General features: G+C 40.2%; 2 protein-coding genes across 4 annotated transcripts; both read right to left on the bottom strand.

Annotated features, from left to right (window-relative positions):
• Positions 1–413: 413 nt before the first annotated feature.
• LOC113571904 (proton channel OTOP2-like) lies at positions 414–5563 on the bottom strand. 2 transcript variants are annotated; one of them, XM_081714407.1, is made up of 7 exons: positions 4446–5563; positions 4014–4150; positions 3480–3538; positions 3162–3301; positions 2009–2817; positions 1748–1906; positions 414–1494 (listed from the first exon to the last, which is right to left on the bottom strand). In XM_081714407.1, exons 1-7 carry the CDS (start codon positions 4780–4782, stop codon positions 1324–1326), a joined length of 1812 nt encoding a protein of 603 aa, XP_081570533.1. In that variant the 5' UTR covers positions 4783–5563; the 3' UTR covers positions 414–1323. The 2 variants fall into 2 exon arrangements, with proteins under 2 accessions (XP_081570533.1, XP_081570536.1); XM_081714410.1 differs by having other exon boundaries at positions 1748–1903.
• A 75-nt stretch (positions 5564–5638) lies between these two features.
• LOC113571905 (uncharacterized) lies at positions 5639–12829 on the bottom strand. 2 transcript variants are annotated; one of them, XM_035526594.2, is made up of 10 exons: positions 12688–12829; positions 11555–11887; positions 10982–11320; positions 10834–10863; positions 9069–9377; positions 8748–8795; positions 7656–7847; positions 7052–7099; positions 6797–6844; positions 5639–6477 (listed from the first exon to the last, which is right to left on the bottom strand). In XM_035526594.2, exons 1-10 carry the CDS (start codon positions 12764–12766, stop codon positions 6470–6472), a joined length of 1434 nt encoding a protein of 477 aa, XP_035382487.2. In that variant the 5' UTR covers positions 12767–12829; the 3' UTR covers positions 5639–6469. The 2 variants fall into 2 exon arrangements, with proteins under 2 accessions (XP_035382487.2, XP_081581301.1); XM_081725175.1 differs by lacking the exon at positions 5639–6477 and having other exon boundaries at positions 6496–6844.
• Between the last annotated feature and the right edge of the window lie 1490 nt (positions 12830–14319).

The raw sequence follows: 14319 nt of genomic DNA, 5'->3' as shown, positions 1-14319 counted from the left end.
AATCCCACTTCCTCCATGTTTGTGTCCAACTTCCTGTTCAAGCAGAGAGAGGAAGGTGAGGGATAAAGAGCACAACCACCATGTCTTTTGATTTTCCTTTACTCCATTTAAAATGCTTTTGGAGTGATGTCAGTCAAACTTCATCTGTGTTCTGCGACGCCGGAGTAAATTACCAACACTGACGACTGTCAAATCTGTCTGAATAAATAGTTATTGTTCAATACATATTTCAGTACACTAAATAAGATTCCCTCTGTACAGTTTTAAGTGCACACACATACCCACACATTTCACAACCTGGCACCTAAAAGGGGGACTACTCATACAGTAAACACCACTCAGATTCCTGTGCAGGTCAGTGCTTGTCTCCATGTCCTTTTAACACAGAAATTGCATTCATTCTGAACTAAATCCCTGTTCGTTTGTTTAAGAAAAGTATCACCAAATTGCTTGTAGATTTAACCTCGCTCCCTCATAGAAACTTGAAAATGTAACTGAAAATGAGGTAATTGCAAATTAGTGATGTAAAAATGGTTTTATCTTTTATATGTATATCCCAGGCTTATATACATATCTGTATAAGATTAACATTTTTATTTTATACATCAAGCCTCAATCAGCCAGAAGACCCATCCTTTGTTGCTGAATACGGATAGAATGCTGAAATGTTATCAGTATATTATAAACTAAATACACATTTGCTATTAGTGCACAAAGTCTGGACACATTACAATGCTTTATTTTGAAATGTTTAAATTAAATACGCATTAAATATCCGGAAACAATGACCTTATACATTCTTTAATAGTTTATCTAATGAACTGCCCATTCTTCCTGCAAACTCATTGTACAACTAGAAATATAATCAGCACAGCTTCACCTCCTGGACAAAAGACAGTACTACAGCTCAGGCTGCTACAGTGGCCTGCGCGCTGCATACGCCTGGGGGCCCACTGTACTGCAGAGGTTTCTGTTTTGGTGACTAAGCTGGATCAGGTGGGCAGTAAAAGCTGGAACCAGGGCATAACAGAACCTCTGCTCCACTGCAGCATACGTATGCAACTTGAAAGCAAAAGCTAGCGATCCATTCATATTTAAATGTTATTAAAGATTCAGGAAAAAGAGTAAAGTTTGCTACTGTAATATCAAATTTAAGGCACTATAAAAAATAAATATAAGTCACACCATTGTTGAGATGGTCTGTAGACAACAAGCGTTGGCTAACTAAGTGAGAGCGTGTGTGTGGGCGTGTGTTGAATAGCTGATCTGGTATATGAGTGTTGAATAATAGATTTGTGGTGTGTGGGAACGTTTGTGAGTGGCTCACGCCGAGATGAGCAGCTCCATCAATGCTCCTACAGAGTGCATCCTGTAGAACACAGTGAGGGGCTGGCTCAGGTTCACCAGCACAAACCACACCGAGTACCCGAAGAACTGCTTCCCCATGCCGCTCTTGAGCTCGGGGTGGGCACCGAACGCAGAGATCACCCACAGCTGCTTCACAAGAAACACACACACAGCGCTGCTCAGAGTTAGATGCACTCTCAGAATACTGATGCACATTTACAGGCAAAGCGAGCAGAGGTCTCTAGTCTGCTCCACGAGTCATGTTGTCCTGATAGGTGTAGATCAGGTTCAAGGTTGATCAAGTGTGCTGGAACAAAACTCAGCAAGATCTTGGAGCAGAGGTGGAGACCAAAATTATTAGAAGAAAACATCGTGATTTTCAAGGCCCTCTTCCACTCACCGTGATATTGGACAAGATGAGAAAAGCGCAGATCTCTTTAGTCACTCTTCTTTTCAAGTGATTGGTACTGTACTTTCCTCTGCCTGTAGGGGTCATTGATGTGTCATTTTTGCCCTCTAACTCGTGCTTCTGTGCCTCATCCACTTTCTTCTCAGCCTGCTGTACAACAGAAGGTGGACACTGATGCCTTAGCCACACTGTACAATAAGAGGCCTGCTGTATGAAAACATTTGAATGTAGCCGCTATAAAAAGAAACTGACCAAGTTTTCCTCTTGGTCTTCTTTTGCCTTTAGGCTGGAGTGTGTGCGCAGATATCCATCTGAATGCACGAGCCTGTGGGGCTTTATATGTAGCTGTGTGTGGAGGTGCAGTGCCTTGACGATGAAAACATTCTGCAACACCAGCTCCACCAGGCTGAGCAGTGAGTACGACAAGTCCAGGCTTCCCAGAATGCCACTGGGCCCCAGTGCCAGGGAGGCTACGAGGGTGAGATACGACAGTCCAAGTTGGCCAATGGCGGTGCCCAGTAGTAGTGTCACATCCAGGCTCTGCGTGGGGTTTTTGCTCCCTCCATGCTCTTCCAACCTCGATGCCGGCCTCTGCTCCCCTGTCTGCCCCTTGCGCTGGTCAGAAACCCCCAGGTGTCTGCCCCGTTCCTTCCCTTTCTGCTTCTGCACCAGTGTGCCGATCAGCGAACTCAGAGCCATGATGGGGAGCAGGCCCAGGTGGAAGCTGTAGAACAGCATCAAAGCTTGGAGGCGCTTGGCCTTCTGGTCTATCCACATGTGGTAGAGCACGAACATAGTCACCCCACTCAGCAACACTAGCAGACCCACAAGTGAGCTGTACTGAACCCCCTCACGCCATACCGAACGTAACAGGGTCTCCTGGACATGTTCGGTATGGACGCTGCTCGTGTGACGCCCCACGTTTTTCCACATGACATAGAGCATGCAGGCAGCCAGTAAAGTGAACTCCATGTTAAAGGGGTACAGGATCTCGTAGCCTTTCTGGAAACTTGCACACAAAGTATCACCATAGCAACAGCAACCAAGGCCATTCCACCCACCTAAAAACAAGTAAATGCATTACAATACAATACTGTTTTGGGTACATTTCATTCTTGATGCGCTCGCATGCCTATCCGTATAGAAAGCATCACAGCTTGGTTCAGTGTTAATTACATAATAATTACATAACTTATCATTTAAAGCCTCAGTCAACAGGTGACATTATTAACCTACTTTCGAAGCAGAAGCCATTTTACTGCACTGTGGAACTGGTGCCCTTACTATTACAGACAAACTGTAACCCAGATGTCAGATAATGGCAATATCAACTTCCACCATTAGCTGAAAGTTCAAAGTCATCCAATCTGGATGTTCCAGCCCCATTCTGCAGGGAGAGCCCAACCTGGTGCAGGCAGGGAGAGAGTAATGTTGCTGCAGTCTTCTCCCTGCCACTCCAGCTCTATCACCATGTGGATAGAATCAGCTGTTACTGCACACAACCACAGCAGTCCATCTGCACACAGAGTCACCATCAACCCACACCTAGCCAGAGAAACACACACACACACACACACACACACACACACACACACACACACACACACACACACACACACACACACGCGCGCATACTCAAATGTGTACACATACACATGCGCGTTGTTTGAAAATAAATCATTTATTTTAACTACAGAAAGTGTGGACAAAACGAGACACGTACCTGGTAAGAACCTTGTGTTTGTGAATGCAGTCTTTGGAGTGAGCCCATAGTAGATAGGTCTGAGGGACAGGGAAAGAGCATACCAGTAATGACACTCACTGGCCCTTGTAGTAGATCCTAGAGCCTACTTCCTTTGAGGACAGGAAGTGGGTGTAGTTTCTTGAGAAAGCTCACTTCTTTCAGAGAGTGATGAGAGAAATGCCCTAGTGTGAGGTGATATGAGATTAGATTCTGATTTGGTTGTGCCGTGTTTTTTGCGCTAGGTTATGATTGTGGTTATATTGTGGGTTTTTTAATTTGTTTGATTGTTTGTTTGTTTGCATCAGGTTATGATTGTGCTTATATTGTGGGTTTTTGTTTCTTTGTTTGTTTGTTTGTACTAGTTTATGATTGTGGTTAGATTGTGTTTTTGTTTGTTTGTTTGTTTGTTTGTTTGCACTAAGTTATGATTGTGGTTAGATTGTGGGGTTTTTTGTTTGTTTGTTTGTTTGCACTAAGTTATGATTGTGGTTAGATTGTAGGTAACTGCATTACCTGCAGGATGAAGAATGGAGCCTGCATAAAGGGTGAGACGACTTTAGAAAGTGGCTGGCACTCTCGCAGCAACAGGTAGTAGCCCATCGAAAACACACACAGCAAAAGACTGAGTACTGCAAATAGCATCAACACCGCTGGCACACACACACACACACACACACACACACACACACACACACACACACACACACACACACACACACACACACACACACACACACACACATATACATATGCACACAGGTAATAGAATACAATGTTATCTACATTCACCGCTGGAATACTGGTTTAAGATTGAAGAGGATTGACAAAATGTAGTTACTCTTTCAAAGCTACATCAAATTTGCAATTATTTTACAAAGAAGCTAGTCTGCAGTAAACAGAAACAAAGGCTCTTCTAGAAAGATGCAGAGAAACATTGCTGGTTACCCTTGATAGTAGCACTCCCTGCATGATGGTCAGTGTGAGGTGGGGGGCCAGGCTGTTTTTGACCCCACAGCAGATACCAGACCATCCACACCAAACTGAGCCCCATCAGAACCATTACGAACACCTCAGGCTCCTGCTGCTGGAGCCACAGAGGGGTAAATGCCTCCTCAGCCACCAGGGCAGCGCCGAGCAGCACCACGTTCAGCCCCAAGAGCCCAGAGATGAGTCTACGGCCAATCGGAACCCACTGCGGTGCATGACCGACTTCCTGGTCACTGACTTTGGCCTCCACCTTCTCCACCTCCACAGACTCCAGTCCACCACATTCTACCTCCATTCTTCTTTCAACCAGCCTTGACCTTCAAAGCAGATGCAACACGTGATCCTGATATTTATCCCACCCAACACCAGATATCGATTCCTCCACCACCTCGTTCCGTCTGTTTCTCTTTGTAACAAGTATTACAGGTGATCAGTAGTACAGACTGATTGTTATTTTAGGACAGATGGACACACCAAAGCATCTTGCAGCACCTGGGCTTCTAGCCTACACCAGTCAAAGGACTGAGGAACTGAAGTGCACCTTCTGAAGAGGGGAAGTGGGTGTGCTACATTTACAGCACATTCAAGGTTGTGTCAAGATATGTCCTGTTGTCATATAGGTAGTTGTAATTAATAAGTACCTAAGGAACGAAGTTCAGGGTGCTTATTAAGTGATAAAGGGGGCTGACTCAGTGAAAGTGTTTTTTGTTTGTTTGTTTGGTTGGTTGGTTTTTTTTACTTGTGGTAAAAAAAAAATCAGTTGAGACTAGGTAACCTGTGATTCCATGGAATTGGTCTTTATGCAAAAAGGCTGAATAGTTTAAGATGTCATCTGGATATAAGGCCTAGTGTCTGGTTAACATACATAAATCTACTGGTTAAAAACAACACTGTTTGCAGGTATGCCTAGATACCCTACCCGCCTCTTCGGCAGTTATATGTAGCCAGTTGTTCATCTAACGTCTCCCTGAGCGTCCCCTGTCTCCATGGAAACTAGTTTTCCCGTTCTCGTTTGGGTTCTGTTATTTCCAGCTGTTTCTAATTTGTCCAATTAGTCTTCCTATTTAAACCCCTTGCTTTTCTCCCGTCTTTATGTGATGTTTGATTCACTCCCCCCCCCCCGTTTGGTTTGTTTAATTTATGTTGTCCGGCCCACCGTTATTCTCATCTGTTTTGTGTTTTCCGTTTGTTATTAAACGCACTCCTCGTCATTCCACCCCTACTGTCATTAGTCATGACTTTATCTCCCATGTCGGACTCTGACTTCCTTTGCGAGGCGATTGTACTGTATTGTATTGTATTGTGTTCGCCCTCAAGCTCAGAAACGTTACAAATGTACCTGCAGTTCTGTTTAGCTGTTTGTTGTATTTATTTCATTTTGTATGTTTTTCTTTTGCTTTGTGTTTGAGACAACCCCTGCATTATAGTGTATGCTTGTATATATATATATATATATATATATATATATATATATATATATATATATATAATTATAATGACAAACCTGAATTTACATGAATCACTAGTTTAAAAAAATGACTTGTTTGTTCCGTTTCCAAGCTGTCGATACAACAATGTTTAGAGATATTTTTTCTGCATGTGATTATTGCAAAAGTACAAATTATGTTTATATTTTGCTGCTGGAGATATATAACATGTACACAATGCAGACTGCAGAAAATAAAATTAAAAATAAAATCAAAATGTTTTTTTCTTTTAAAATAAAACACATACCGAACATTCATCTTCAATATTTAAAAGAGTAATGCATAATACAAGTATTGTCAAGTAATTGTACTGTTATTTTAAAAGCGATTTATAGAGTCATATTACTGTCAAGGTTTTTGATCATATAAAGAAGCTAAGTGAGAAGGATGATCACATTGCATCAAAAAACCAGGACTTAAACTCCACAGACATGCTCACGCCATGGTGAGTGGACTGGTATGTCCATCTGTCCCTGTGTCATTCCTCACTGGTCCTTAAGTAACTGTTAAGAGAAGAATGTAATTAGTTAGAGCTGAACTCAGTCAAATGAAGTGGTTTTGATTGTTTAGCAAAATAAACCACATCTTAACATATTTATGTTATACCCAATGTAGTTACCAGAAAATCAGAATTGCTCTTGATCTGCATGTCAAGCACAGTGTTTACTAAGTTCACACACTAGCAGTACTTAACTTATTAATAGATATCATTGTATTATAGATAATGATTAAATTGCTTTGGAAGGAAAAGGTTATTGCCCTACTCACAAATCCAGTTTATCTACAGATCACAAATAACTTTTCAGCACAGCAGAGACTTACAGGTGCACATTTTTGCAGGTTCGTTTATATATGAATATACGAAATTATCTGCAAACAAGGAGAGAAAAAGCTTGATTTTCCATTAACATTGCAGTAACAAAACAGTGCTGTAAAGAAAAATACTTTAATACATGTAATAAGTTTAGAGAGTTTAGCAACTCTGGTTTTGTGAACACGTTTCTTTACCATTAATGGAGAAGTGTATTCATAGTCATGGCATATTCATGAAGGGCAAAGTCATGCAAATACACTCACCATTCGCAACAATATCTTCATATGCTGCAAACTGATTCTCGAGTTCAACTGTGGGGAAAGAGTTGCTTTGCCATTAGCATTATTAATCGTTAATACAGTATGACCACATCTGCATTTTTAATTTTGGTTTCTGTTTTGTGATGTTTGGTCACTAATAAATTGGACCACTACCTCATTCATTATTGGTCAGTTTCTGATCACAGAGCCACCTTATATTATTTGGATGGTGGATCCTTCTGAATACTTGTGGCCCGTTCTCAGTACACCAATTTGGTAGTGGTAAGGTTGCTGCTATTGAGCTGGTCCAAGCATAGCAGGCACAGCAGTGCGGTTGGTCTACCACCCAAATATATTCAGCCAACAACAGTCCTGTGATCAAAACCTGACCACCAACGAAGGGCTAGACACAAATATGGTAAGAGAACAGCTATAGACTAACTACACATCTACAGGTGTTTCTATTGAAGTGGCTGGTAAGTTTATCTTACATTGCTATTTGGCCACTGTGCTTTGATTTCAAATATTTCCAATTGTAAGCTGGTACGAACCAGATAATACATTCATAGCCATAGTGAACAATAAACATGTGCATACTTGAACCTACTTTTGCTTACACCTTTCCTCTTGTGTTTTTTCAAACTGAAGCCCACTGCTAACAGTAGGGCCATTATGATGAGCACAGAGACTGTTGAAGCAGTCACGACCACAGTTACATTGGAGCTGACATCCACGGTCTCCTCTCTGCTGCTCCCTGCTGTTTCTGACAGGTATTGCGTTGTCTGTGACTTGCTTGTGACTAGAAGCATGAGAACAACAGATTTAGTATACAACAGATACTAATTCATTTTAAGTTTCAGGGTCCGCTCACTCAAAATGGAAAAGAAAACTGCTGGAATACAAGAAAGAAACCATGACTAAAACCAATACTCAAAAGCAGAATCAATTATCCTTTATATAACACCTTTCTCAGACTCAAGGACACTTTACAGACAGATATCAGCTTTTGCAAACACTCATACACCAATGAGAAGCAGCAGCAGCAGCATCTTTGCTATTTGCACACAGCCTATCAAAATCCACAGCGCCCTGGGGAACTTTGCAGGAGGTTAAGACCAGGATAGCACACCAACCATCACTGGACATGCATGCACACATTCACACAGGACAATTTAGAATATCCAATCAACCTAACCTCCATGTTTTTGGACTGTGGGAACAAACCCAAGACCCTATAGCACTGAAAGGCAAACATGCCAACCACCAAGCCGCTATTTTGTCAGCTACTTAGTCAGGCACTGATTGCATGCCTGGTTTCATAGTGAGGCATATACATTTTAGACAAGACACTGTTCTGTGGTTTAGAGACAAATTGTAGAATGATCAATTCTGCAAATGTTTTGGAAACTTCAGGCAAAAGCAAGCTGTGCTTTAATTGCATAACTGTGCCGCAGTATAGTTGGTACTATATATTTAAAATTAGTGCACATTAATGCCTCCAACATTCCCACAGTAGCAGTGGTAAGTCAAAGGTATAATAAATATAAGAAATAACACAAAACATTCTGAAGGTCTTCTGGACAGGTTTAATATAAATATGTATCATTTAACTATTTTGCTCAGCCCCATTAAATCATTGTCAAAACACAATCTGGCCCAAGATGTAATCAAAAACATAAAGTCCCAAAATAAGCCTTACCTTTATTGGACACCGAAATAATCTTGGTCAAACTTGTAAAATGTTTTTCTGCAAGAGCAAAAGTCAAAAAGGTCAAATATTGCTGTCCTTAGAAAATAAAATTAAATAATACGCTAATAAAGCAACACTCAACACTCAACAATGCCACGTTATACTAAGACGTCACACATAACTTTTGTTCTAAGTGAGAAATCAAAAGCCACCGAAACTGCACATTATGCTGAACAAGAAGGGTGATAAAGCCTGTGTAACAGAGCTGTGACATCATTTCTGCTAAATAAGTCAAAGCTTTTCAGGGTCTTAAGTTTCTCAGACACAAACCTGTGACATTCAGTTTAAATCTAGAACATGCGGAGGCGTTCCCCGCACACCAATACCACAGAGCGTCTTGGAAGTCCACAGGACTAATGGTCAAGGATCCATTCTTCAATACTCTTGCCCTCTCACAAAGGGGTCTCTGGGCTGAGCTGGAGTTGCACAGTGAGGGGCAGTGGGTTGTAGGAAAGGTTTCCTGTCCTTGAATGGTTCTCCAGGTGACCTGTTTGGCTCCAGGGTGTAAGGACTGGGAAGGGCAAGAAAATGTCACTGCTGAATTCACCACTGCACTGAAAGGGCCAAAGACTTCACACCCTGCAAAGAGGATGGAGAAGACAGAGACAGCAGCTAAGGATTTTACTCAAGTTTTGAACATATTTTAAGAGAGTCAGATGATCACACACCATTAATTCTTTGAAAAGCTGAGGGTCCTGGCTCAGTAGCTTTCTCAGGCAGTTTCTCATTTCCTGTGGCAGACTGCTAACGGTAGCAAACTACTGGCAGACTGATAAAGGTACCTAACTTCTGACATACTTGCTCTAATGGTTGTTTCTTTAATATTTGTTAAACTGAACTGACATATTATGGCTGAAGAACTGAAGAATGCTGAACAATTTTTATACCACACATACACACACACACACACACACACACATATATAAAAAAAAATAAAATAAAAAAAAAATAAAATAAAATATATATATATATATATATATATATATATATATATATATATAGAGAGAGAGAGAGAGAGAGAGAGAGAGAGAGAGAGAGAGAGAGAGAGAGAGAGAGAGAGAGAGAGAGAGAGAGCACTCATTGAATTGTCCAACACACAGTACTAAGAGAAAGTCCAATGATCTCAGTGCATTTCTGAGGAAGATGATCATAGATGCATCTCAGAAATTCATTTTGGAGCCATTCCTGAACAACTGCAGAGTCCAACATTCAAGTTCAATCAATTGTACATAGGTACACGTAACTGTAAAGTGAAGCGAATTTGGCAAGGTCTGGAAAAAGACCCAAACTGCAACCCTATCGAAAATGTGTAGACTCTGCTTAAAGGTCAGGTCCATGCTAGGAAACCAACAAATGAACTCTGGTCAAATATTCAACCAGAATTCTGCCAGACGCTTGCTGATGGCTACAAAAAGGACATTTAATCAAATATTAGGATTACATTTTTTACCTTAATTTCAGACAACCCCCCCAAAAATGTAATTCTATCTGACTGTTTAGTCATCAGGCCGGCTCAGCCACTGCTTCAGGCTACCGCAACATGGCAAGCTGCCATCAGACAGTGTGCTAACAGATATGAATGCAGCAATATGCACAATACCAGCAACCAGTGTAACTGGAACCAAGAAACTGGTATATGCTGTTGCAGTAGTCATGCTTGAGACAGTGGACAAGATAGAGAAAACAGCAGTGGTGATAGAAACATCTAAAGGAAGCAATATGAGAAGTTGCAAAAATACCAGGGACTGAAAGAAGAGAGAATGTGGAGGGTAAGCATCAAGGTTGTTCCAGTGGTGATAGGGGAACCTGGGGCAGTGACTCCTAAGCTCGAGGAGTAGCTTCAACAGATCTCAAGAATGACATTGTCAATATCAGTCCACAAGAGTGCAACCCTGGGAGCAGCAAAACTAAAACTTCCAAACCTCACTCTCTCTCTCTCTCTCTCTCTCTCTCTCTCTCTCTCTCTCTCTCTCTCTCGCTCTCTCTCTCCCTCTCTCTCTCTCTGATGAAAAATTGTGTAGTGCATGTGCCTTACCTTCAGTCATAGGCTGAAATAACCTCTCATCTGAAGGAACAGAGAAATGGAACAGCACAAAAGAATTTATTCAGTTGGAAAGAAAAAAAGAAATTGAAGTTAATTTCAGAAAGCATTAGATTCTTTGTGGTCGTGCTTAAAAACAAACCTTTGACAATAATTCTAACTTCAGCACAGTACTGCATGGCCTCCACTTTACACCGATACCAAGAAGAATCTGTCACCTCCACAGGCCTAATGATCAGTGATTGTCTTCCTGTTACAGGATCCTGCACTGTTCTCACTCTCTCACACAGATGTCTTGGGTTTGTTCTGTTATCGCCTGCTAACGTGCATGAAGAGGGGCAGCGCTGTATAGACCATGAGTTGTCTCCCTGAACAACCTCCCAGGTGACCTGGGTATGTCCCAGTTGTGGAGTGGATCTGGGGCATGTGAATGTAACTACTGAATTCAGCACTGCTTCAAGTTTTTCCAAAGTTTCACACTCTAAGTACAGGAGAGAGGAGATAGAGGCAGCAGGTGCATTTAAGTGAGGATGAGTCATGCAAACAACAAAGAAAGCACATACAAATATTAATCTTCATTTTTGAAAACAAACAATTATATGAATCTACATTAGTAACCCACAAATTATCTGCAGATCGGTCTCTTGTCATTACTTTGGTAGAGAGACAGTGATATATTTGGAAATAATCTATAACCCAGTGTGAGGCATCTTACCTCTTATCTTCACTAACATTCTTGTGACTTTAAGGCATTCCTGACCCCTGTGGACTTCACATTTATACCAACCACCATCTGAGATGCTCCCATTGTGCAAAATAAATGTCAGTCTGGCTGAGCCACTATCAAAAGACCATCTTTGGTCCTCTGTTATGAGATTGTTGGTGTGATAAACCAGCTTTTTTGTTTCATTGCCCTCTGCAAGTTTGAGAAGAGTAAATTTGAGAGAGGCCAGTTCATGGTCTGCAGTCAGGCAAGGAAATAATATTTCTTGTCCTCTCACGCCATAAATTTCAGTTGAAGCTTCCTCACATGGCTTCTGGGTCACAGCTAACAGGATGTGAGAAGAAGCAGGAAGTCATGTTATAAGGATGGAAACCTTAGAAAACAGAAGTTCGGGCAATTACAAAAAATAACTGAACTTTACAAAGTAGGTTCAATCTTCCATCTTTATTTTATGCAGCTTTTCCTCTTCTCTAACATTTTGTATTCCTATTCATGAGTGCACTCTCGCTCATTTATGTAGGAGAAACCTATACTGCTTTTAGTCTTATCGATATGTCCTCTTCTACACTAAAAGGTAGACACAAAAAATTTACATTATTCTTATAAACTATGGACCATAGTACCACAAAAATGTACATTATTCTTATAAACTATGGACCATAGTACCACTGTAATGTGTTGCTGTTTTGTGAAACATATTTCATATATTTATTCAATGTTGCATTGCATTTAGACAAGAAACATAAAACACCAGGGGGTTAAGCTAATTAAGGTTTAAAATGTTACTAAAGCTGGTATGGGCATTCAGAATAGAAAAGAAAATGTTCTGTCAATTGTTTACTAGCTAAAATAAGACTTAAACATTTCTCATTATGGTGTGTTCTGCATTTACGTTTCTCCCTAAAGAGATGAAACGGAGCTGAAAAAGAAGAAGGCAAAGCGGTAATACACAGGTCCAGAAATCTCACTGTGGCAGTAAATGCACAAAAACAAAAGTAGTTTAATTTTAAAATACAAAAACGTTCCATGCAACATTTACCTGTTGGGTGTCCTGCTGTCAAATAGCTAGCAGTGATGTGGGCAAAAGTCTACAAAATAGCGGTGAAATGTTAAAAGAAGCTCACCTGCACATTCTGTTGGGACAACCATTAGGAGAAATACTATCATGTAGCATGTAGACCAAAAGTGTGACATTGTTCCCATCCTGGTCTGTAGATACTATGATGATTTTCCTTCCTCAGAGCCTATCAATCACTGAAATGATACTATTTTGTAATTGTCTGGCTGCTCAGACCTGTTCTTTATATGACTGTTAAGTGGCCACTTCCTGATTATGGGGAAACAGGATATATCACAGATGACCAACCAAGACACCAAATAACTTATCCAAATAAACATACAAACAAATAAATATCAATGCAACTCAGATATAGAGGACTGGAATAGAAAAATCGGCTATTTACTCTTTTTTAAAAACTGATGTTTCATGATCGCTTTCACAAAAATATTCTGACTGCAGTAGATCTGCAAGAGGTGTCCCCAAATGACACACAATAGAGATGATTAGTCCAAGACTGACTGACTAACAAATAAAATCACCATCTATGATGTCTTTGTTACTTGTTACATTTTAGGTGTACTACCCATAGAATATAGCTTAATGTTTAATTTCAAAGCAACATATTAATTATGCAAAGATTATTTTATTATATATTTAGCATTTTTTAGTACAATAAAAGCACAGTAACCTTGGACAGTTTAATCATATAGGCCTAAATATCCGACACAGGATATAGCAAGCAGAGTGTGAGCATCCCACAGCATGGAAAGTAGGTGCTTGTGACCAAGCTGCCTTTGCTGATGAGCTGATAATGAAAACGTGTTGACAGATCAGTAAACACAGCAGACTTCACACGTCACAATGTGTCAATAACCTGGATTGTGTGTGTCATAAGAATAGAGTATCATATGTAAGAATATTTTTAATCTAAAATTTTTCCATAATACTTTGTGGACTCTGTGTAGCTGAGGTTTTTTTTTTTTTTTTTTCAGATATACCCACCCATATGCCGAAGATTATATATATATATATATATATATATATATATATATATATATATATATATATATATATATATATATATATATATATATATTCTTCAATTCTATGTTCTCAGGGGAACCTCTCCCATATGAGCCTTTTTTCAGGGGACCAGTTAGCAAGAGGTGAGTCCTTAAATCTCTCAATGTTCCTCCCATTTACTCCTTCATATCAGTTGACTTTAGTAAACTATTTAAAGCACACACATCATGGATCACAGAATGTCTGTTATTAGCTCTATACAAGAAATATATGAAGGCCATAGATCTACTAAGACTTATTTGAAACTCATTTGACTTAGATAAATAACTTTATTACATAATTGAAATGATACAAGTGTGTAGCAATACTTCTTGTTTTTCTTCAGGAGTTGTACAGACATTATCTGCTGTATGACTTTTGTGGCTGCCATTGTCAGCTATATGCGTATTGGCTCCCTGGGTAAGAAACATTTCCAACTACACTTTAATGGAAAAATGATTATTCTGGGCTTATAAGAAAGGTCTTTCACCCATGTATGGTTTGTGAGATATTCTTCTGACACAGCTTGGTTGCTTGGAGACCCTCGTCATGTCCTGTTGGCCCGGAATTCCACTGGGATGTTCTGTGGATCTGGAGTCAATTTGTAAGTCCCTCACATACTGGATTAGTATTT

This window comes from Electrophorus electricus, chromosome 1 (genome assembly GCF_041902795.1).
Source record: "Electrophorus electricus isolate QZ-2024a chromosome 1, ASM4190279v1, whole genome shotgun sequence".
In the NCBI taxonomy this organism is placed as follows: domain Eukaryota; kingdom Metazoa; phylum Chordata; class Actinopteri; order Gymnotiformes; family Gymnotidae; genus Electrophorus; species Electrophorus electricus.
This window is presented reverse-complemented; position numbering and strand designations above follow the sequence as displayed.